Source organism: Anomaloglossus baeobatrachus, chromosome 9 (assembly GCF_048569485.1).
Source record: "Anomaloglossus baeobatrachus isolate aAnoBae1 chromosome 9, aAnoBae1.hap1, whole genome shotgun sequence".
In the NCBI taxonomy this organism is placed as follows: Eukaryota; Metazoa; Chordata; class Amphibia; order Anura; family Aromobatidae; genus Anomaloglossus; species Anomaloglossus baeobatrachus.
Genome location: NC_134361.1, coordinates 198,524,408 through 198,547,705, shown reverse-complemented (window position 1 = coordinate 198,547,705; position 23,298 = coordinate 198,524,408). Strand labels below are relative to the sequence as shown.

At 46.5% G+C, this 23,298-nt stretch overlaps 1 protein-coding gene across 4 annotated transcripts in view; it reads right to left on the bottom strand.

The window, feature by feature from the left end:
- Positions 1 to 23,298, bottom strand: part of FLNA (filamin A) — a 139,464-nt gene that overhangs the window by 65,061 nt on the left and 51,105 nt on the right. For all 4 annotated transcript variants that reach the window (XM_075324200.1, XM_075324202.1, XM_075324201.1 and 1 more), the window contains exon 2: positions 387 to 811. In XM_075324200.1, coding sequence (XP_075180315.1) covers positions 387 to 759 — 373 coding nt within the window. In that variant the 5' untranslated portion in view covers positions 760 to 811. The remainder of the gene's footprint in view (positions 1 to 386; positions 812 to 23,298) is intronic.

Below are 23,298 nucleotides of genomic sequence, written 5' to 3'. Positions count from 1 at the left end.
CAGCCCTAGACCCCTTCCACCCCTCACCCCCATACAGTGCCCCCCTCATACACAGCCCTAGACCCCTTCCACCCCTCACCCCCATACAGTGCCCCCCTCATACACAGCCCTAGACCCCTTCCACCCCTCACCCCCATACAGTGCCCCCCTCATACACAGCCCTAGACCCCTTCCACCCCTCACCCCCATACAGTGCCCCCCTCATACACAGCCCTAGACCCCTTCCACCCCTCCTCACCCCCATACAGTGCCCCACTCATACACAGCCCTAGACCCCTTCCACCCCTCACCCCCACAGTGCCCCCCTCATACACAGGGCCCACCCCGTTACCCCTATACACAGCCCTAGACCCCTCCCCACCCCCATACACACCGTCCCCTCTTACCTATGGACACCAGCTTGATGTTCTCCCGGTCCAGGAACTCCAGGGCCACGGACACGTTCTCCAGCTGCATCTGGCGGAAGGTGGGTCTCTGGTTGTACTTGCGGTACATCTTCTTCTGGCTCAGCACCTCCAGCAGGGCGATCAGCCGCAGCCCGTCGCTCAGGTCCGCCTGCAGGTTGGCGATGCGCTTGTTGACGCACTTCAGGTGCTCGTTGCACCAGCGGGTGAACGTGTTCTGCTGGATCTTCTTCCATGGCGCGTCCTCCGCCAGGTCCTTCTCCGTGGCCGGCATCTCGGCTGGGTCCGCCCCGGGCACGGCTGCTCCTGCTGCGGCCGCGGCGCTCTGGGTGAGCCTCGGGTGGGCGCTGCTCATTTTTGTAGCTTCAGTCGGAGGAGGCGGAGAAAGAGGCGGAGAGGGGCGGGGCCTAAACACAGAAGGGAGAGCAGTCAGCAGAGCTGAGGGTGCGGAGCAGTCGCAGGATCACACATCTCATCAATAAGCTTTACAACTTTTTACCAAAACTTCACATTTCTTTCTTATTTGTTTATTTTTGCAATTACAGCAGAAATGTATGAATGATTCTGGGGAATATCCAATATGGCTGATTATCTGCCATACAGTGCTGCAGGGGTGCTGTAACCAGGTGGGCGACAACCAGACACCTGTCCTGATTGCACTGCAAGTTGTCAGGCCTCCTATGTACAGATACATTGCCATTTTTCAGGGTCACAACCATGTGAAACCTATCCACTCATGAATCTGATTGCACAGCTGCTCTGCTCCTGTGCAGAGCTCCATTCATTGTCTATAGGACTGTCCCATAGACAATGAATATGGCTGGACGTCCTCAACCAGAAAGTTGTCATTATACTGTCACTCACTTGTAATGTTGGGCACGTTCTATAATCCTATCCACAAGATAAGGCCTCGTTCAGACCTCTGGTTTTTTCGAACTGATTATTTTGATCAGGTTTTTCTCATACAGGAAGAAAAAAAATAATTTCTCAGATGTCATCCGAGTACGGTCCGTTTATTTAACGGATCTATTGATGATTTGGGATTGAAATGGGACATGTCAACGATTTTCTCCACGAACCACTCAATCCAAGGCAAAAAATTGGATATATGCACCACCCCATAGACTAACATGGGTACGAGTATGGACAGAGAAAACCACGGACAGGCGTTGTATGAGAAAATCGGATGACACGGTACACCCTCTATATTCGTGTATGTTAGGTCTTATATATATACAGATGTGAAAGTTGAGTCCTCTAGACTGATGTAGTCCAAAACGGCCGACATCAACGGGTTCGACTGATGCGCTAATGTGTATGGGGGCACCAATTGGGCATGTTCAAATTCAGACCTGAAGATGAGAAGCCACCATAGATGTCTATTGGCAACTTTCTCATAGGCAGTATGAGTGGTCCCATGTATGGCAGAGGCGGCCAAGATGGCTAAGGGTTGAATAATTAATCAGCCAAACCTCCATTCAGCAGACAGCTATCTAATGTATATGGCGGATTGAACTATCAGAGTATGCCAAGCAGGAATCGCATGCACTGTATACTATATGATGGTCCATGATCCTAATAAGTGGGTCCCCGGCAGAGGCGTAACTAGCCTAGGTGCAGGGGTTCCAATTGCCCCCTGGAGCCTAAGGGGCTTAAAAAGTCCCTTTGGTTTATATAAAAGGACCAATGCTATTGAACACTTGAAATTCTTGGGGGCCCAGTTGGGGCTTTTACATTGGGGCCCATGAGATTCCAGTTACGCCACCGGTCACAGGTTGGATCTTTGCAGAATGGCAACCCATATTAAAGGGGTTTTCCACTACTTCTAATTACACAGGTAAAATAAAAATGTTTATACTCACCTCCAGTTCCCAGGGCTCACGTAACAATGTATACGCTCACAAGACGTCACAACATCACATGAGCCTGGGGAACACAAGCCCGGACACCGCTGGAAAAGCACTGGCACGGGAGGTGAGTATTTGCTTTTTTATTTTACCTGGGAGAAACGTGTAATCAGGGGGTGTTGTCCTAGTGCACAATCTGTCATGAATGTATCTCGCTCGGGGGAGACCCCGGGTGAATCTGGTGTCAGAAGGTCAGGTTCACTACCGTTATTTAGTAACATATTTTTGCTTGTGGTGCTGTAAGGGTTAAGCACCTTTCTTGCCTGGCTGCGGGCTGTAGCTGCCAATCTCAGGTGTGGCTCTTTGGGATCACTCCCCTTCCCTATTTCCAATGATGCTTCTGATAGAAACTGAATCCTTCATGTCTATGTGGTCCACTTTGGAAGGAGTGAGCTCTGGAAGAAGTCTGTTGTGCTGTGTGCAGCAGTGGTGTTTGCTACACTGAAGCCGCATGGAGTGTTTTTCCTTTGCATGTCTATTTCCCCTGTTTGTATTCCTTCCCTTGTGTCTCTGTATTATAGTGGTGAGACTAGTGATCTCGTCGGCCGGCTCACTAGCCAGGGTAAGTTTAGGGCCAGCTGAGGGTATAAGGTATCCAGCTCACCGACAGGTTGTAAGAACCTGTATAGAGACACTTGGGAGCTCAAGAGTCTGCTTGAGTGGAGTTCAGGAGGTGTCCCCTCACCCCTCTCCCTAGCGTCATGAACCTTCATTGTATTGTGAGCTCTATATTCCCTGTGTGTGGTAACATCTTCTGGGGGTTTATCAGGTACTAGGTAAACCCTCCTAATCACGTGTGTGACACAATCCCTTTAACTCTTCCCACAGAAACAAAGCAAGTGATTAAATCCTTGGAGGGATGCTACACTCTAATCTCACACTGGTTCTGTTAATAAATGTCTAAAAATGCAGACGAGCGATTACACAAACAGGATCATATACTGTATTTTATATAGAACCGATTCCTAAGGTCGGCTTCAAAGGATCCTGGTTGGGTCGGGCCAAGATTAGTCCGATGGGGAATATATATACTATCTGACCCCTTTGTTTCCCTAGAGATGAGTGGTATCAGGCAGCCCCCGATCTCCCCTCGCTCCACCAAAATCAATCAGTTGGCTAAGATATGTACCTCGTTGAGTCAAAGAGTAAAATTTCAAGATTTTTAGCTTCTGGATTACACCTTGCCTTTGTTGGTGAGCTTTATATATTATTGTTGACGATACGTAGATGATCTTTCCAATACTGACCAACACATGACTGGTATGTTGCATGGCATTTCTATTCTTCCCAATAGGGAGGGTGATTTTGACAGTAGGAATACAGTAAATGAGATTTCCCGCGTCGTGCATGCGTATTACCAGTCATCTCCTCTTATTACATCAGTTTATATCACTTGGTTTAACGTCCCTTTAATGTTGACGTTCAGTAATCTATCTGCAATTTGCAGCAGATCTACTGAGCTAATAAGGGATTTAAAGGCCAATTATGGCTTATAAAAACTTTACGGATAAATGGTATATATATAATCACAGAATCCTGACTGGGGCCTAATTTGGATGTAATTATTTCATTGTGGGACGGGGCAGGAGAAGGCAGCTACCACCTAAAATCTCAGGATGTGACTAACCAGCGAGACAGCAAAGGGTCAAATGTCTGAACGCAGATCATTGAGTCACTGGAGAGATGGATCTGATGGGAGAACAAACTCATCTCCGTGTGCTAAAGTCGGCCATGCACAGATTTATATTGCATCAAAATAATTGGTGTGATGTGCGTCACTAGGTGGCGCTAGTCAATACTTGCGTGCAATGAATGGAGAGACAAACCAAGATCAGAAACCGAGAGGCCATGACAGGACACAGGGAGCAGACAGAGACGAGGTCAAGATACAAGCTGAGGGTCAGGATTCCAGGAGAGTACGTACAGGATACAGGGAGCAGGCGGGGACGTGGTCAGGAGGAGGTCCAAGGTCAGAAGCCAAGAGATAACGACAAAAAACAAGGAGACAGGCAGAGAAGAGTCACAATAGTCCAGAGTCAAGATCAAATCACTGAACACTACACGAGCCGAGAGCACTACTGAAACCAGGAAGTACAACTGGCTACGTTCTGGGCGAGCATGCTCCCTAACGAAGCAGAGCAATCACCAGGAATGAGGAGCATCTGCATAGGCACCTCCCAGGACCAGCATAGCACCCAGTGCTGAGAGACAACCCATCTACACTGTGTGCAGAATTATTAGGAAAATGAGTACCGTATTTTGATCACATGATACTTTTTATACATGTTGTCCTACTCCAAGCTGTATAGGCTGAGAGCCAACTACCAATGAAGTCAATCAGGTGATGTGCATCTCTGTAATGAGGAGGGGTGCGGTGTAATGACATCAACCCACTATATAAGGTGTGCTTAATTATTAGGCAACTGCTTTTAATTTGGCAAAATGGGTCAGAAGAGAGATTTGACGGGCTCTGAAAAGTCCAAAATTGTGAGATGCCTTGCAGAGGGATGCAGCAGTCTTGAAATTGCCAAACTTTTGAAGCGTGATCACCGAACAATCAAGCGTTTCATGGAAAATAGCCAACAGGGTCGCAAGAAACGTGTTGGGCAAAAAAGGCACAAAATAACTGCCCATGAATTGAGGAAAATCAAGCGTGAAGCTGCCAAGATGCCATTTGCCACCAGTTTGGCCATATTTCAGAGCTGCAACGTTACTGGAGTATCAAAAAGCACAAGGTGCGCCATACTCAGGGACATGGCCAAGGTAAGGAAGGCTGAAAAACCACCACCTCTGAACAAGAAACATAAGATAAAACGTCAAGACTGGGCCAAGAAATATCTTAAGACTGATTTTTCAAAGGTTTTATGGACTGATGAAATGAGAGTGACTCTTGATAGGCCAGATGCATGGGCCAGAGGCTGGATCAGTAAAGGTCTAAAAGATAAAAAAAATAATGACATGGCCCCCCCTTGTTCACCTGATCTGAACCCCATAGAGAACCTGTGGTCCCTCATAAAATGTGAGATCTACAGGGAGGGAAAACAGTCCACCTCTCGGAGCAGTGTCTGGAGGCTGTGGTGGCTGCACGCAATGTTGATCATAAACAGATCAAGCAACTGACAGAACCTATGGATGGTCAGCTGCTGAGTGTCATCATATAGAAAGGTGGCAATATTGGTCACTCATTTTTTGGGGTTTTGTTTTTGCATGTCAGAAATGTTTATTTCTACATTTTGTGCAGTTATATTGGTTTACCTGGTGAAAATAAACAAGTGAGATGGGAATATATTTGGTTTTTATTAAGTTGCCTAATAATTCTGCACAGTAATAGTTACCTACACAAACAGATCTCCTCCTAAGATAGCCAAATCTAAAAAAAAAAACCACTCCAACTTCCAAAAATATTAAGCTTTGATATTTATGAGTCTTTTGGGATGATTGAGAACATAGTTGTTGATCAATAATAAAATAAATCCGCTAAAATACAACTTGCCTAATAATTCTGCACATGGTGTATAGGTGCTCAAGACAAGCTGAAGAGCATCCAAACCTGCAAAAGGCTCTGCACGATGAAACCGCAAGCACCAGCTCTGCAGGAGAGCATGGCAGAACATAACAACACAAAATGCTCTGTACAATAGAACCGTAACAACTGGATTTTGGTAGAATCTGATCTTATGTGTATGATGTATACCCAACGTATTGTGTCCATAACATTTGAAATCAGCTTTGGTCCAAGTTCAGACTGGACGTATTAGAAAAGTGGTCATTTGTGTCCACTAATCACAGATGTAACTGGCTCCAGATTGCCGACCGGTGCCGGAGCTGCCTTCACATTGTACATGTTATTCTGCTCTTGCCAGAATAGTGGATGGGTTTTTTTGTTAAACCATTCACCCGTGTGAAGAAATGGCCTCATGCACTGGCACAGTGGCTATAATGGGCCTTGTTGGCTTTCCATGGGCAAATCATGGCGCACAAGGACTGATTGAACCTTTAAGGCCCCGTCACACACATAGATATATCTTTGGCAGATCTGTGGTTGCAGTGAAATCATGGACATATTGTTCCATTTGTACACAGCCACAAACCTGGCACTGATTGTCCACAATTTCACTGCAACCACAGATCTACCACAGATCTACCACAGATCTACCACAGATCTACCACAGATCTACCACAGATCTACCACAGATCTACCACAGATCTACCACAGATCTACCACAGATCTACCACAGATCTACCACAGATTTATCTGTGTGTGTGACAGGGCCTTTAGGTGTGTTTTTTACCTCAGTATTTGTAACCTAAAACCACGGTTGGTAAAAAATGTAGAAGTGGTCACGTCGTGTTTCTGTTCTACTTTTCCTCTGATTGTTCCTCTCCTTATTTTGCCTCACAATTACTGAGATAAAATACTGAATGTGTGAAAGTGGCCTTACGCTTCCCTCTGGGGGGAGTAATTCGTTAACACCGGTGTTTCCTATAAGCTAGACAGACTAATACGCCCAATTTATTAAGAAATGAAAGCCTCAGAATGTACCTGACATCTGTGCAGATGATGTCTGAGTACCAGAAAATAACATTTTGCGACTTTGTTAGTCCAGTTCTGAGGTGTACGGAGTCTCCAAATGATATTGTGTAGCAGGGGCAGTCAGGATACCCTTATACACACATTAGATGGGCCACATTAGGACCCAATTGGTATGTAGGCACTTTTAATCCTCAGTAGTGATGAGCGGGCACTACCATGCTCGGGTGCTCGGTACTTGTAACTAGTGATGAGCGACCACTACCATGCTCGGGTGCTCAGTACTCGTAACTAGTAATGAGCGGGCACTACCATGCTCGGGTGCTCAGTACTCGTAACTAGTAATGAGCGGGCACTACCATGCTCGGGTGCTTGGTACTGGTAACTAGTGATGAACGAGCACTACCATGCTCGGGTGCTTGGTACTTGTAACTAGTGATGAGTGGCCACTACCATGCTCGGGTGCTCAGTACTCGTAACTAGTGATGAGCAGGCACTACCATGCTCGGGTGCTTGGTACTTGTAACTAGTGATGAGCGGGCACTACCATGCTCGGGTGCTCAGTACTCGTAACTAGTGATGAGCGGGCACTACCATGCTCAGGTGCTCAGTACTGGTAACTAGTGATGAGTGTTCACTACCATGCTCAGGTGCTCAGTACTCGTAACTAGTGATGAGTGGGCACTACAATGCTCGGGTGCTCAGTACTCGTAACTAGTGATGAGTGGGCACTACAATGCTCGGGTGCTCGGTACTTGTAACTAGTGATGAGCGACCACTACCATGCTCGGGTGCTCAGTACTCGTAACTAGTAATGAGCGGGCACTACCATGCTCAGGAGCTCAGTACTCGTAACTAGTAATGAGCGGGCACTACCATGCTCGGGTGCTTGGTACTGGTAACTAGTGATGAACGAGCACTACCATGCTCGGGTGCTTGGTACTTGTAACTAGTGATGAGTGGCCACTACCATGCTCGGGTGCTCAGTACTCGTAACTAGTGATGAGCGGGCACTACCATGCTCGGGTGCTTGGTACTTGTAACTAGTGATGAGCGGGCACTACCATGCTCGGGTGCTCAGTACTCGTAACTAGTGATGAGCGGGCACTACCATGCTCAGGTGCTCAGTACTGGTAACTAGTGATGAGTGTTCACTACCATGCTCAGGTGCTCAGTACTCGTAACTAGTGATGAGTGGGCACTACAATGCTCGGGTGCTCAGTACTCGTAACTAGTGATGAGTGGGCACTACAATGCTCGGGTGCTCAGTACTCGTAACTAGTGATGAGTGGGCACTACTATGCTCGGGTGCTCAGTACTCGTAACTAGTGATGAGCGGGCACTACCATGCTCGGGTGCTCAGTACTCGTAACTAGTGATGAGCGGGCACTACCATGCTCGGGTGCTCAGTACTCGTAACTAGTGATGAGCGAGCACTACCATGCTCGGGTGCTCGATGCTCATAACTAGTGATGAGCGGGCACTACCATGCTCGGGTGCTCAGTACTAGTAACTAGTGATGAGCGGGCACTACCATGCTCAGGTGCTCGGTACTGGTAACTAGTGATGAGCGGGCACTACCATGCTCAGGTGCTCGGTACTGGTAACTAGTGATGAGCGGGCACTACCATGCTCGGGTGCTCTGTACTCGTAACTAGTGATGAGCGGGCACTACCATGCTCGGGTGCTCAGTACTCGTAACTAGTGATGAGCGGGCACTACCATGCTCGGGTGCTCAGTACTCGTAACTAGTGATGAGCGGGCACTACCATGCTCGGGTGCTCAGTACTCGTAACTAGTGATGAGCGGGCACTACCATGCTCGGGTGCTCAGTACTCGTAACTAGTGATGAGCGAGCACTACCATGCTTGGGTGCTCGATGCTCATAACTAGTGATGAGCGGGCACTACCATGCTCGGGTGCTCAGTACTCGTAACTAGTGATGAGTGGACACTACCATGCTCGGGTGCTCTGTACTCGTAACTAGTGATGAGCGGGCACTACCATGCTCGGGTGCTCTGTACTTGTAACTAGTGATGAGCGGGCACTACCATGCTCAGGTGCTCGGTACTCATCACTAATGCCCTTTCCATGTTTTTTTTATTGCTGATGATTGCAGGCAGTGAGTATATAAGAGGTATGTAGCAATAGTTGGCATTACTTCCTTTATTCTTGGGCAGGGATTGCCTCATCCTCTTCACGGCTGGACACATTGTTTCTTGTAACAGATATCCACAGTGATTCGATGTAGAGACGCCACTCCAGACTCTTCCATGAGTGGCCCTCATTCCGTGCTCCCTTCTCCTGTAGTAACAATGATGATATAGGGGCAGTGTCACAACGTTGCGATGCACCCAGTGATATTTATCATTTGCTTCATTGTATTCCTTTTGTTACATTCGTGTTTACAGTGGATGTTTTGGCATCCGTCTATGTATCAAGGGCGTGTGACGACTCTCTCTAGGGCTTCCTAATGAGGAATAAGACAGGGAGAGAACCACGTAACGTCTTTCTTTGATACATTTCCACAGTGGATTTACTGCATTATAAAGGCTGAAAATCCATAGTATAAATTCAGGGGTGGACAGATAATTAGGACACGGGACCCAATTCCGCCTCCAAACCACTTTCCTCATATTATTGGCCCCCAAAGGGCTCATATTTTTTTGCACAGGGGTCCTCTTCTGTCTGTGTCCGTCATGTCCCGTGCCCTGTTGAAATACACTGCGGATTTCCTCCATAGAATGTGGATGATGTATATAATCTCATTACAATGCTTCAAAATGTGGCAGATTTTTTATTGAAAAAATTCATATCCAAAATGTGCCGCATATCCCATGAATGTGCACATACTTTTAAAAGGAACCCGTCAGCAGGTTTCTGCTATGTAATCTGAGAGCAGCATGATGTAGGGGCTGAGACCCTGATTCCAGCAATGTGTCACTTAGGGTCGTTTCACCTATCCGGTATTCGCCGGATTGGCGGATCCAGTGCACTCCAGTACAGTGTGATACAGTACAATGGCAGCACGACAACTTCCGGGTCACATTCTCCAGTCACATGACAGCATGTGACCGGAGCTTGTCGCGCTGCCATTGTACTGTATACACTGTACTGGAGTGTGACTGATCCGGCAATCCGGTGAAAAGCCGGATGTGTGAAACAGCCCTAACTGGACTGTGTTTTGCTGTTTCTATACAATCAGTGTTTTATCAGCAGGATATTATCACCATACTAGGTGCCTTTTGCATCCTAGTCTAATAATTTGTGTCAATATACAGTGTACACAAAAAGCTGCTAATCAGTGGTGTGGCTGAGGTTATACACAGAAAGTTTCCAATCAGTGGTGTGGGCAGGGTTATACACAAAAAGCTGCCAATCAGAGGCGTGGGTGGGGTTATCTAGAGAAAGCTGCCAATCAGTGGTTTGGGCGGGGTTATACAAAGAAAGCTGTCAATCAGTGGTGTGGGTAGAGTTATACATAGAGACCTGCCAATCAGAGGTCTAGGAGGGGTTATACACAGAAAGCTGCCAATCAGTGGTGTGGGCGGGTTTTACACAGAAAGCTGCCAATCAGAGGCGTGGGTGGGGTTATCCACAAAAAGCTGCCAATCAGTGGTGTGGGCAGGGTTATACACAGAAAGCTGCCAATCAGTGGTGTGGGCAGGGTTATACACAGAAAGCTGCCAATCAGTGGTGTGGGCAGGGTTATACACAGAAAGCTGCCAATCAGTGGTGTGGGCAGGGTTATACACAGAAAGCTGCCAATCAGTGGTGTGGGCGGGGTTATATGCAGATCATTTGCTATATCTGCAGCAGAGAAAGCTTTGATTCTATCACAACTGCTGCACCCAGAAAACTAATTGACACACCGCTGGAATCAGGGTTTCTGTCCCTACATCATGTTGCTGTCAGATTACATAGTGAAAACCTGCTGACAGATTCCTTTTAAACCCCACATATATTTTAGCTAGCGGTCAGACAAAAAAACCCAAATTGCTTGGCTTGAAGCTATCACTCCCGAGTCTGTCATACACTGGAGCACTGAGGCTTCTGTGTGGGCTATGAGAGGGCTACTGCCAGACTTCTCCGTCAGCAGATTTCGAAGGAGAATGCCGGCTCCTTATCTCCCCTACCATCATCTATCTGGGGAGAGTAGTGGGACATTGGACTATTGCCCACAACTGTCGATATATTTTCTGCACCAAATCTGCACCTTCTGGCTGAAAAACGCACCGAAAAACGCACCGTGTGCACAGGCCCTAACCATCCATGGCCAGTTTGACCAACTGTGACAGCCAATATGCATACGGCTGCATTGGTGTAATAATTAGACGACTGGTTGAAGCGACCTTCTTCAGGCCGATGTATGTGATCATATAATTTATGGCCCCCGCTGTCATGGACGGTGATTGACACTGTACAGTAGTTGATATTTGGGCGAGTCTCGCAGTTATTTTGTAGGATGTCAGTACAGGCCCCGTATAGCCTGCGGCGGCCCCTCCGGCCCCGGCCTCTTGCATGATCACAGTAGTCTGCGCTATTTTGTCCTGAGGAAGCCCCTGTTCCCAGTGATGGGGGGATGAGTCATGTGACTGGGAATGCTGTGTGCAGCCGGCGGACCGCAGGGCTTACTAATGTCTTACAGGAGGTCGGAATTTGTTTCAGTGCAGAAATTTCCTTAAAATGGAAGTGGATGAGGGCTTGGGTTACACATGCCTGCGCTTTGTTCTGAGGCTAGTGTGTCAGCGGGTACATACTATTCCCGAACTCTGCCAGCGCACATACGAAGCATTTCTGCAAGAATTACCATTCACCCTAAGGCAATGAAATATTTAGAAAAAAAAAACAAAACGACGAAATAAGACACTATCGATTGGAGCAAAAGTTTCCTAAGGTGAAATAAAAGCAACCGCCATATGTTGCATGTAGAATCTGGGAAATAGAAGTCCCTTTTTTTGTTTTTAGATGGATGTTTTTCACAACTGGAAAATTAGTATTTATCAGGCTGATCCCAGCCATAGAACAGTTACTCTGTTTCCCGAAAATAAGCCCAAGGGGCTTTTTTTTTAGTATGCTTAAAATATAAGCCCTACTCGAAAAATAAGCCCTAGTTGCGGTGACTAAAAGTCTCTTGCGGGGAAAACCGCTCTGATTTGCACTTTTTGGCCACATTCATTATTTTACATCAGTATTTGTAGCCAAAACCAGGTGTAGAACAATCAGAGGAAAAATATAATATTAACACGGGCACCAATGTTGTGTTTATCACCCACTCCTGGTTTTGGCTTATAACTAGTGATGAGTGAGCACTACCATGCTCTGGTGCTCTGTACTTGTAACTAGTGATGAGCGGGCACTACCATGCTCTGGTGCTCTGTACTTGTAACTAGTGATGAGCGGGCACTACCATGCTCGGGTGCTCGGTACTTGTAACTAGTGATGAGCGGGCACTACCATGCTCTGGTGCTCTGTACTTGTAACTAGTGATGAGCGGGCACTACCATGCTCGGGTGCTCGGTACTTGTAACTAGTGATGAGCGGGCACTACCATGCTCTGGTGCTCTGTACTTGTAACTAGTGATGAGCGGGCACTACCATGCTCGGGTGCTCTGTACTTGTAACTAGTGATGAGCGGGCACTACCATGCTCGGGTGCTCTGTACTCGTAATTAGTGATGAGTGGGCACTACCATGCTCGGGTGCTCAGTACTAGTAACTAGTGATGAGCGGGCACTACCATGCTCGGGTGCTCAGTACTCGTAACTAGTGCTGAGTGGGCACTACCATGCTCGGGTGCTCAGTACTTGTAACTAGTGATGAGCGGGCACTACCATGCTCGGGTGCTCAGTACTCGTAACTAGTGCTGAGTGGGCACTACCATGCTCGGGTGCTCGGTACTCGTAACTAGTGATGAGCGGGCACTACCATGCTCGGGTGCTCGGTACTCGTAACTAGTGATGAGCAGGCACTACCATGCTCGAGTGCTCAGTACTGGTAACTAGTGATGAGCGAGCACTACCATGCTCGGGTGCTCTGTACTCGTAATTAGTGATGAGTGGGCACTACCATGCTCAGGTGCTCTGTACTCGTAATTAGTGATGAGTGGGCACTACCATGCTCAGGTGCTCAGTACTAGTAACTAGTGATGAGCGGGCACTACCATGCTCGGGTGCTCAGTACTAGTAACTAGTGATGAGCGGGCACTACCATGCTCGAGTGCTCAGTACTCGTAACTAGTGATGAGCGGGCACTACCATGTTCGGGTGCTCGGTACTCGTAACTAGTGATGAGTGGGCACTACCATGCTCGGGTGCTCGGTACTCGTAACTAATGATGAGCGGGCACTACCATGCTCGGGTGCTCGGTACTCGTAACTAATGATGAGCGGGCACTACCATGCTCGGGTGCTCGGTACTCGTAACTAGTGATGAGCGGGCACTACCATGCTCGGGTGCTCGGTACTCGTAACTAGTGATGAGCGGGCACTGCCATGCTCGGGTGCTCAGTAATTGTAGCTGGTGATGAGCGGGCACTACCATGCTCGGGTGCTCAGTACTGGTAACTAGTGATGAGCGGGCACTACCATGCTCGGTTGCTCAGTACTCATAACTAGTGATGAGTGAGCACTACCATGCTCGGGTGCTCAGTACTTGTAACTAGTGATGAGCGGGCACTACCATGCTCGGGTGCTCAGTACTGGTAACTAGTGATGAGCGGGCACTACCATGCTCGGTTGCTCAGTACTCGTAACTAGTAATGAGCGGGCACTACCATGCTTGGTACTCGTTAAGAGCAGTTGGATGCACGGATAGGCGTGACTCGAGTATCCAAGTATAATGGAAGTCAATGGGGAACTCAAGCATTTTAGTGGGAAGTGTTCCATAAAAATGCTTGAGTTTCAAATTGACGTCCATTATTCTCCAACTGCTCGTTATGCGTACCGAGCATGGTAGTGCCCGCTCATCTCTAGTTACGTGTACCGAGCACCCGAGCATGGTAGTGCTCGCTCATCACTAGTTACGAGTACTGAGCTCCTGAGCATGGTAGTGCCCACTCATCACTAGTTACGAGTACTGAGCACCCGAGCATGGTAGTGCCCGCTCATCACTAGTTACGAGTACAGAGCACCTGAGCATGGTAGTGCCCGCTCATCACTAGTTACTAGTACTGAGCACCCGAGCATGGTAGTGCCCGCTCATCACTAGTTACTAGTACTGAGCACCCGAGCATGGTAGTGCCCGCTCATCACTAGTTACGAGTACAGAGCACCCGAGCATGGTAGTGCCCACTGATCACTAGTTACGAGTACTGAGCACCCGAGCATGGTAGTGCCCGCTCATCACTAGTTACGAGTACTGAGCTCCTGAGCATGGTAGTGCCCGCTCATCACTAGTTACCAGTACAGAGCTCCTGAGCATGGTAGTGCCCACTCATCACTAGTTACGAGTACAGAGCACCCGAGCATGGTAGTGCCCACTCATCACTAGTTACGAGTACTGAGCACCCGAGCATGGTAGTGCCCGCTCATCACTAGTTACGAGTACTGAGCTCCTGAGCATGGTAGTGCCCGCTCATCACTAGTTACCAGTACAGAGCTCCTGAGCATGGTAGTGCCCGCTCATCACTAGTTACCAGTACAGAGCTCCTGAGCATGGTAGTGCCCGCTCATCACTAGTTACCAGTACAGAGCTCCTGAGCATGGTAGTGCCCACTCATCACTAGTTACGAGTACTGAGCACCCGAGCATGGTAGTGCCCGCTCATCACTAGTTACGAGTACTGAGCACCCGAGCATGGTAGTGCCCGCTCATCACTAGTTACGAGTACTGAGCACCCGAGCATGGTAGTGCCCGCTCATCACTAGTTACGTATATTGATGTAAAATACTGAACATGTGAACGTGGCCTTCAAAAGGACAATAGTCAAAGACCCCACCTGCTCTTTATTGGAGCTTCCGCAGTTCTGCTCAATCTCTGACGTTTACTAATCTCAGCACCATTTGTTACTCACTCCTATGGGTGTCTCAGTTCTGTCCAGTCTTGGAGCTCTGCAATCCGAATCTGTCTTTGTCTATGGTCCAATGCACTCTCTGCTTCCACATTTTCCTAAACTACATGACATCGGTGCCACCAAAAGTGCAAAATATCCTATATCCCCACTCTATACATTGCAATCATGCGTTCCATGGTTTTATTTGACAAACCTCCTGCGGACGTACAAAAAACCTCTCTCCGTCACGTTTTCACCTCAACCACAGCCCAGGTCCACTGCTTGTCCATAGCACAGCCACCATTGTGTCAGCAATCACAAGACAAGCCAGACATTTAGAAATAGTCAAGAAATTATAAACCTAAAAATATTACACAAAATAAAGCACAAAACACTCTAAACACCACACACCTCAAACATAGAAACAGAACAATGCTAAAAAAAGGAAATTAAGGGGAAAAAAACACACAAAAACAATTGTTAAAAAAGCACTTAAAAATCAAAGCACTTTTACAAGCATCTGAAAAATGCTGAAAAGGAGACCTTAAACTGGGCAGTAAAGACTTAGCCCAATTTAATAAGATTTTTTTTGTTCTTTACAATAGAAACACTTGAGAACAAGAGAAAAATAAAGGTTTAGTATCATAAAGATCAGGACTGCATTCTTTCGAAAGGTTTGTTGTTTTTTTTTTTGCTTTGTTCTTGCCAAGAAATGGTCAATTCTTTGTTACTGCCATCTGAATGTGATCCAAGAGTTTATCAATTCTAAGGCTATGTTCACACAATGTTTTTCATCAGGCAGGTTTGGAGTGGATCCAATCCAAAAATCAGCAAAAAAAATCCCCCCAAAAAATGCTCCTAAGAATCTTATTCATTTCTAGCTAAACAAAAAAGACTGGTTGATATGTTGAGTTTTTAACAGCTTCGGGTTTCCAAAAATGCCAAGAGGTTAAAAGAAGTGAACGGACCTTTCATCAACAGATAACAGGAGATGAAGGGTTAAAATCGCTGCTGCCAAAGGACAGGATGCACAGGGTATGAAGAGGACAAGCCAGGTAAGTATAATCCAAGAAGTTTATGTCGACGCGTTTCGCAACTGATAATAGTTTCTGTCCTGAAGAAGTTTATACTTCGAAACGCGTAGACCTAATAAACTACTTGGATTATACTTACCTGGTTTGTTCTCTTCACATCCCGTGCATCTTGTCCTTCGGCAGCGCGAATTTTAATCCTTTATCTCCTGTAATCTATTTCTGCAATCCGAAGAAGCCACATCTTTGAGCATATTACTGGGTTGTGGGTATACAACACCCACCAGATGAGCACTCGAAGAATTCAGGATTACCGCTTTCCTCGCAGATAAGACCCTATTGCGCTTGTCTTTCCTTTAGTGTCTTCCTCGGACCTTTCATCAGGTATCTTCCAACATGCTCCTAAAGTACAGTAGAAGCCAAAATGAGGGTCACTCACCTTGAAAAAAAAATTAATGGAACATACCCTAAGGATATGGCCCGATAATGGTGCGGTAGCGGCGTGACCAAAGGTTCATCGTCCTGCACGATGGTAGAGGTGAATTATGCGACAATTGACCATTGCAGTGGGTGGAGTGTACCATCTGCCCATACACTCAAGACAGAAATTGGCATGAAGGGGCCCGATAATGGTGCGGTGGCAGCGTGACCAAAGGTCCATCATCCTCTACGATAGTAGAGGTGAATTATGCGACCATTGACCATGGCAGTGGGTGGAATTTCAGCCATATCATCTATCCATACACACCTGATTATGGTGCGATGGCAGCATGACCAAAGGTCCATCGTCCTGCACGATGGTGGAGATGAATTGCGAAAATTGAACATTGCAGTGGGTTAAATTTCAGCCGCACCATCTGCCCATATACTCAAGACAGAAATTGGCATGAAGGGGCCCGATAATGGTGCGGTGGCAGCGTGACCAAAGGTCCACCATCCTGTATGATGGAGGAGGTGAATAATGCGACTATTGACCATGGCAGTGGGTGGAATTTGAGCCAAACCATTTACCCATACACTCAAAACAGAAATTGGCATGAAGGGGCCCAATAATGGTGCGGTGGCAGCATGACCAAAGGTCCACCTTCCTGCACAATGGTGGAGGTGAATTATGTGACAATTGACCATTGCAGTGGGTGGAATTTAAGCCGTACAATCTGTCCATACACGCTTAGGTCCATCGTCCTGCACGATGGTGGAGGTGAATTATGCAAAAGCTGACCACTGCAGTTGGTGGAATTTCTGCTGTACCATCTGCCCTTACACTCAAGACAGAAATTGGCACAATTGGGCCCAATAATGAAGCGGTGGCAGCGTGACGAAAGGTCCACAACCCTGTACAATGGAGGAGGTGAATTATCCCACAACTGACTATTCAATTGGCTGGAATTTCAGCAGTACCATCTGTCAAAACACACCTGATAATGTTGAGGAGAGCCATAAGATGAAATACTTAATTAACCTCTTGACAAGGGATTGTGGGAAATATGTTGCTTTGCCTTACATAATTCAGGTTTCAGATCATACACATGACACAGATATAAAGATGGCTGCCATTTCCTGTTTTGCACACCTTGCCTGGAATACAAGGAATGTCCAGATGTAAGAAGACCACCATATACGGAAAAGGCCCACTGGCCAAGCTTGAGGACCAACCCACAGATCAGATGACACCATGGATTCATCCATTGAAGTCAGACTCGCCCATCAACAGCAACACGGATCTCCCCATTGGCTAGCCCATGAACTGTCCCACTAAATGGGCATATCCGAACTTGTGTACGCCCCTAGCCTAGATCAGAGACCGCACGGGTTCTCCTGTTCTGTTCGGTGCCATCTTTACTGTGACCAAGAAGAGATTTCACATCCAACTGTGTCTGGTGTGAATTCTTTACGCATGCACTTGGTCTACACCAATTCGGCCAGGCAGTAGGCTACTAGTGATCTCTGATTAAGAGTTCACCCTAACAATAAAGGTGAGGTGGTAGCGTGACCAAAGGTCTACCACCCTGTGCAATAGAGGAGGTGAATTATGCCACAACTGACCATTCAAGTGGGAGGAATTTCAGCAGTACCATCTGTCCATACATGGCTGATAATGGTGCGGTGGCAGCGTGACCAAAGGTCCACACGTCTTGCACGTCAGCCACATCATCTGCTCATACGCTCAAGACAGAAATTGGCATAAAGGCCTTGTTGAATTCATCCCCCACCTAGTTTTTTCTCATAAGGAACAAGTATCTTTTATGTTGTTTTCATTGGTATTTTTTATTTAGTCTATTTCTATAAATGCATTTTCCAGGCTTTTCATGTCAAAATTCCATACCCAGAGCCTGAACCTCTAGAATATTTATGCTTGTTAATTATTCATCTGTAATTACTGTGTGTAATTGTGGACAGGACGAGGGCTCCAAAACTTTGGAGGAAATGGTCCTGGATATCACATATACTGTGATGGGATGACCCTAGATTACCTACCGGTATTGTATACAGTGGGCCGGCAGTGCATATTCTGCTTTGCAATGGTCACAATAGAGGAATTAACACGAGCAGAGTGCAGGATATTGACAAAGCATTAGAGAAGAGGATCCAGTGATGACATGACATGACAGACAATGGGGATTCCTTCATGAAAAAAAAGTTACAGGGAAGTGGAAATTCCCTTTAACCTCTAGAGATGGCCATAAACGAGAGAGTTCTTGGGCAAACACTTGTTCTGGTGGCCAACATCTCTCCCAGCTTCCATCATCAGTTCATCTGAGTGTGCAGATGCCAGGCACCTCTGGTAATGACTTATCTCCTGGGAGAACAGGAGGATCTGGTGATTATGTTTCCTATCCCTTATCATATGTAATTAAAGTGTATTTTCCAATGGATTTTTTTAATTTAAAGTGAGTACCTCCTCATATTGCCACTGCACCCCTGATTCTGGAACAGTTTTTCTTTTTCTTCTAGGCCCCTCCATTCCAAAGTTATGGCCCCTGAAATCTAAGATGTAAATTTTCCCTTCAACTAACTGGACGTGTACCATAAACTTCTCTGTGGGCGTGGCTGTGTTTTGATTGGCTGGAGAAAAAAAAAGCATACAACCCCCAGAGACATTCCAGTCCGATTGGTTGAAGGAAATGTTTGTATCTAGATTTCCAAGAGGCATAACTTTGGAACCGAGGGGCACAGAAGAAAAAGAAAATCTGTTCCAGAATCAGGGGAACAGCATAATTTGGAGGATGTACTTGGTATAAATAAAAAAAATCAAGTGAAATAACCACTTTAAGGCCCCATACACTTTAGATGCTTGGGCAGTCCTGCTAAAATTAGCAGTTTGGACAACTTTCCTCTCTTGTGTTTGGAGGCCTATATTCAGCCATTTAGTACTTTAGATTGATTATGATAATACAAGGGGACAATTACTCATTGCATCTCGCTCGGGCTTTGTCTTACCCCTGAATATCAAAACTTCCAGGTAATAGAATGACTCATCATCATCATCACTCTGCGTAATCAGATGGATTTCCTGTCTATAAGCAGAGGAGACCAGGGGTATGTTCACACATGAAAGATTTGTTGCAGAAATTTCTGTGACTCATCCATTCTTTTCAATGGGGTTTGTAGGAAATGCTGCACGTGCTGCAGAAACAACTAATGTCTGCTACAAATCCCATGAATATTGGTCCGATGCAGATGCTGAAGAAACAACCTACAGCCTTCCTGTTACCAAGGTCTACAAACTGAAACATAAATGAAACTGAATATACTAGTAATTGCTACATTGGCTAAATAAAAAATACTCTTGCTGTCATGATGTGACTGTGGAATAACGAGGGATAGTGGGCTCCTATACTGGCCCTCATGCTAGGGGTCCCGAGGCTATCCCTAACCTTACCCCTGATGGTGGAGATGCAGGAGTCTCGTCCCTTAATATTCTCCTGAGTAAATCTAATCTGTCCCAACCCCCCAGGGAAAGAAGGGGCAGGAGTGTGATGGCAACACAGATTAAAGACAGGCATGGATAACAATAACTCAGTCATACTTCACACTCACTGGAACAGACAGTAAGAAACTGAGGAGAAAAGCAAGAGAAGTATGGCAGCAACAAAAGCACAACAAGGGATAACACCACAATCACTTACAGCAACAAGGTACTACAAACACCAGTTAGTCTGGATCACAACACCTCACCAGACCAGTATAGAGAAGCTATAGCTGGCATTAAAGGAAGTGTCCATCCAGCGTATATAGGAGTGGAGAAAACCGTATTGCCTCCGTTTGTTTTCTCATTCGCTTTTAAAAAGAGAAGCAGGTAGATTGTCTGCTTGATTTTTTTATTTATCCATTGACTTAGCAATGGATCAGTGAAAAAACGGATGGAACGTGGATGACGTATTCCAGATTTCGCCTGCTTTACACAGATCTACATAGACTTTAATGGTCTAGTCTGATGGACATGCTCTGAGTCTCAGTGATCGGAGACATGGATCGGTTTTGAAAATTAATGTGTGTATGTGTAGCACCCCACAGGGCCTGCAGGGCTACCCGGTCCTTTCGAGTCTGCCTGGTCTTAACGGAGGGAGCTCTGAAGCATGCCCCTCCGCCGCCGTGGTCCTACGAGTCCATGATGTCCTGGCACTCTCCTCTCATTCCCCAGGATAGCTCTGAAGCACTCATCCCGGGCGGTCTTTCTGAGGGGAGCTGTGAAGCACACCCCTCAGCAACCTGGCTTCTCCTGCATCTCAGACTGTTCTGAAGTGATTTCCTGTGTGTTCTGTAACTTCCCCAGTCAGCCCCCACCTTCCTGATGACTCATCCTGCCCAGGAAAAACCCATTGCTATGGTGACCAGATGTATTGTGTAACTGCTGACTGGCTGTGTTGTGTAAGCTATGAGCACAGGATGTTGTGTAAGCTCTGAGCACCAGTGGTTAACCTCCTCTTACCCAGGATAAGTACTGCACCTTAAGGCAGATGTAATACCTTGTGGTGACTGAAGCCTCAGGGGCGCCACATATGCATCAATGAAATTTCATTGGTCAGTGTGCTTTCCGAGAAACAAAAGGGACCGCATGTATGTGCGGATGCAGCCTTAGATGTCTGTTTTTGCATACAAGTGCTATCCGTGTTTTTTTGTGGATAGAACTCAGACCTGTGATAGTTTATGAGGCCATTCATATGTCTGATTTTTCGCAGACCGTGTGATCCATGGAAAATTGCGGAGCCATGTCCAATTTTCATCCGAGGGTTGGATCAAAATCAGCAATGCAAGTCTATAGGTCCGTGAAAAAATTTTACTGCACTCGGATGACATCCAAGTGCAGACGGTGGGTGTAATGTGCCTATTTTGTATCTGGATGTTCGGAGGGTACGTGGACAGAACTGTGATCGAATCGAAATTTAATTGCATGTAAAGTAGAAAGTAAAAATGCTGCAGCAGAATTGGTTTATTTAATAAAAAAAATCCCTAAATTGGAAAGCTAAGTTTATAGAATAAATACTTCTGCAAGTTACTGTGTGCAGTTATCTCCGCTGTGGTTTGGGTACAGTGGCACGCCCGTCCTCGCGTCTTCCGTCACACCCAACACTTGAGTTCCTTCCACTCGCACAGACGCTTCCCCATGTTCTGCCATCTCCGCTGTGAAGTGTGCGGCTCCCCACCCTGGCTTCACTCTCACTGTCATATTGAGAGATGACTGACATCAAACTTTTCAGAAGTGACTCACACACAACGCAGCCAAAGAGGCCGCCATGGGCATCAGTCACCGCAGAGCCCGAGTGCAAACACAGCTGCTTCGTTCTGTCCTTTATGAAGGAACACGTGAACTAATCACCATATTCTTCACTCAACACAATCTAATAATATTATTAATATTTTAATGACTCTAACACCACTGAGAACTGAATCCCTGTTCTCTCTGCCGCAGATCTAGCAGAGCTGTGAATGCTGAGCTCTGTATAACCCCGCCCACAACACTGATTGGCAGCTCTCTGTGTACACTGTATATTGACAGAAAGATGCTCATCAGTGGTGGGCTCGGGGTGGGACTAGGACACACGAGACAGCTAGACCTGCTGATAAAACACTGATTTTATTCAAACAGCAACACACAACCTAGTAAGTGAAACTTTTTGTCAATATACAGTGTAAACAGAGAGCAGCCAATCAGTGGTGTGGACGGGGTTATACAGGGCTCAGAATTCTGATCTCTGCTACTCTCATGCCATCTAGTCCTGGTTTTCTGTTTAAGCTCGCCTCCTATCACTGATTAGCAGCTTTTTGTCAATATACAGTGTAAATCAGTGGTGTGAGTGGGGTTATACTGGGGTCAGCATTCTGATCTCTGCTAGTCTTATACCATCTAGTCCTGCTGCTCTGATTCAGCTTGTCCCCTACCACTGATTAGCAGCTTTTTGTCAGTATACAGTTTACACAGACAGCAGCCAATCAGTGGTGTTGGCGGGGTTATACAGGGGTCAGCATTCTGATCTCTGCTAGTCTCGTACCATCTAGTCCTGCTGCTCTGATTCAGCTTGTCCCCTACCACTGATTAGCAGCTTTTTGTCAGTATACAGGTTACACAGAGAGCAGCCAATCAGTGGTGTTGGTGGGGTCATACAGGGCTCAGCATCCTGATCTCTGCTAGTCTCGTGCCATCTAGTCCTGCTGCTCTGTTTAAATGACCCCCTACCACTTATTAGCAGCTTTTTGTCAATATACAGTGTACACAGCGAGCAGCCAATCAGTTTTGAGGGTGTGGTTATACTGGGCTCAACTTTCTGAGCTCTGCTAGATATGCAGTAGAGAAAATTGTATCAAAATTACAGCATGTAAACCTACAAGTGACACATCACTGGAATCAGGGTCTCAGCCCCTACATCATACAGCTGTCAGATTACATAGCAAAAATCTGCTGATAGGTTCTTTTCATGGGATATGCAGCAAAATTTCCATCTGATTTTTTTTCAAAGAAAAATCTCCTAGATTTTTGCAGCACTTTAACCACCAAAAGGGAACATGGCTGTCGGCCAGCAGTCGTTGCGTAGCCTGTTTACGCAGACCAAACCAGGCTTCAGATGCGCCCTGAACGATTTGTAATGAATAGATTGTTCAGTGTGCACAGGCTGCCATTGTTCCGGACTGAGTGCGTGAACACAAATCGATGTGCTGCCGAGAACAATGATCTTTTGTGCAGCCCAATAGATCATCTCACCCGACGAACGAGCGTTTTGCTCATCCTGAGAGTGATTGGCAGGCTGTTTACACTGCACAATTATTGTGAAAGGAGTGCTCCTAGGAACTATCATTCAGTGTAAATGGACTTTTAATGAGACAGCTGATGTCTATCTCTTATGATTGCCTCAAACACGGAAAGGCTAATCATGGCCATGTGCTCCGGTATTCTCTATCTACCGGAGAAAAAGAGGATCGGCCACTCTAAATCAAT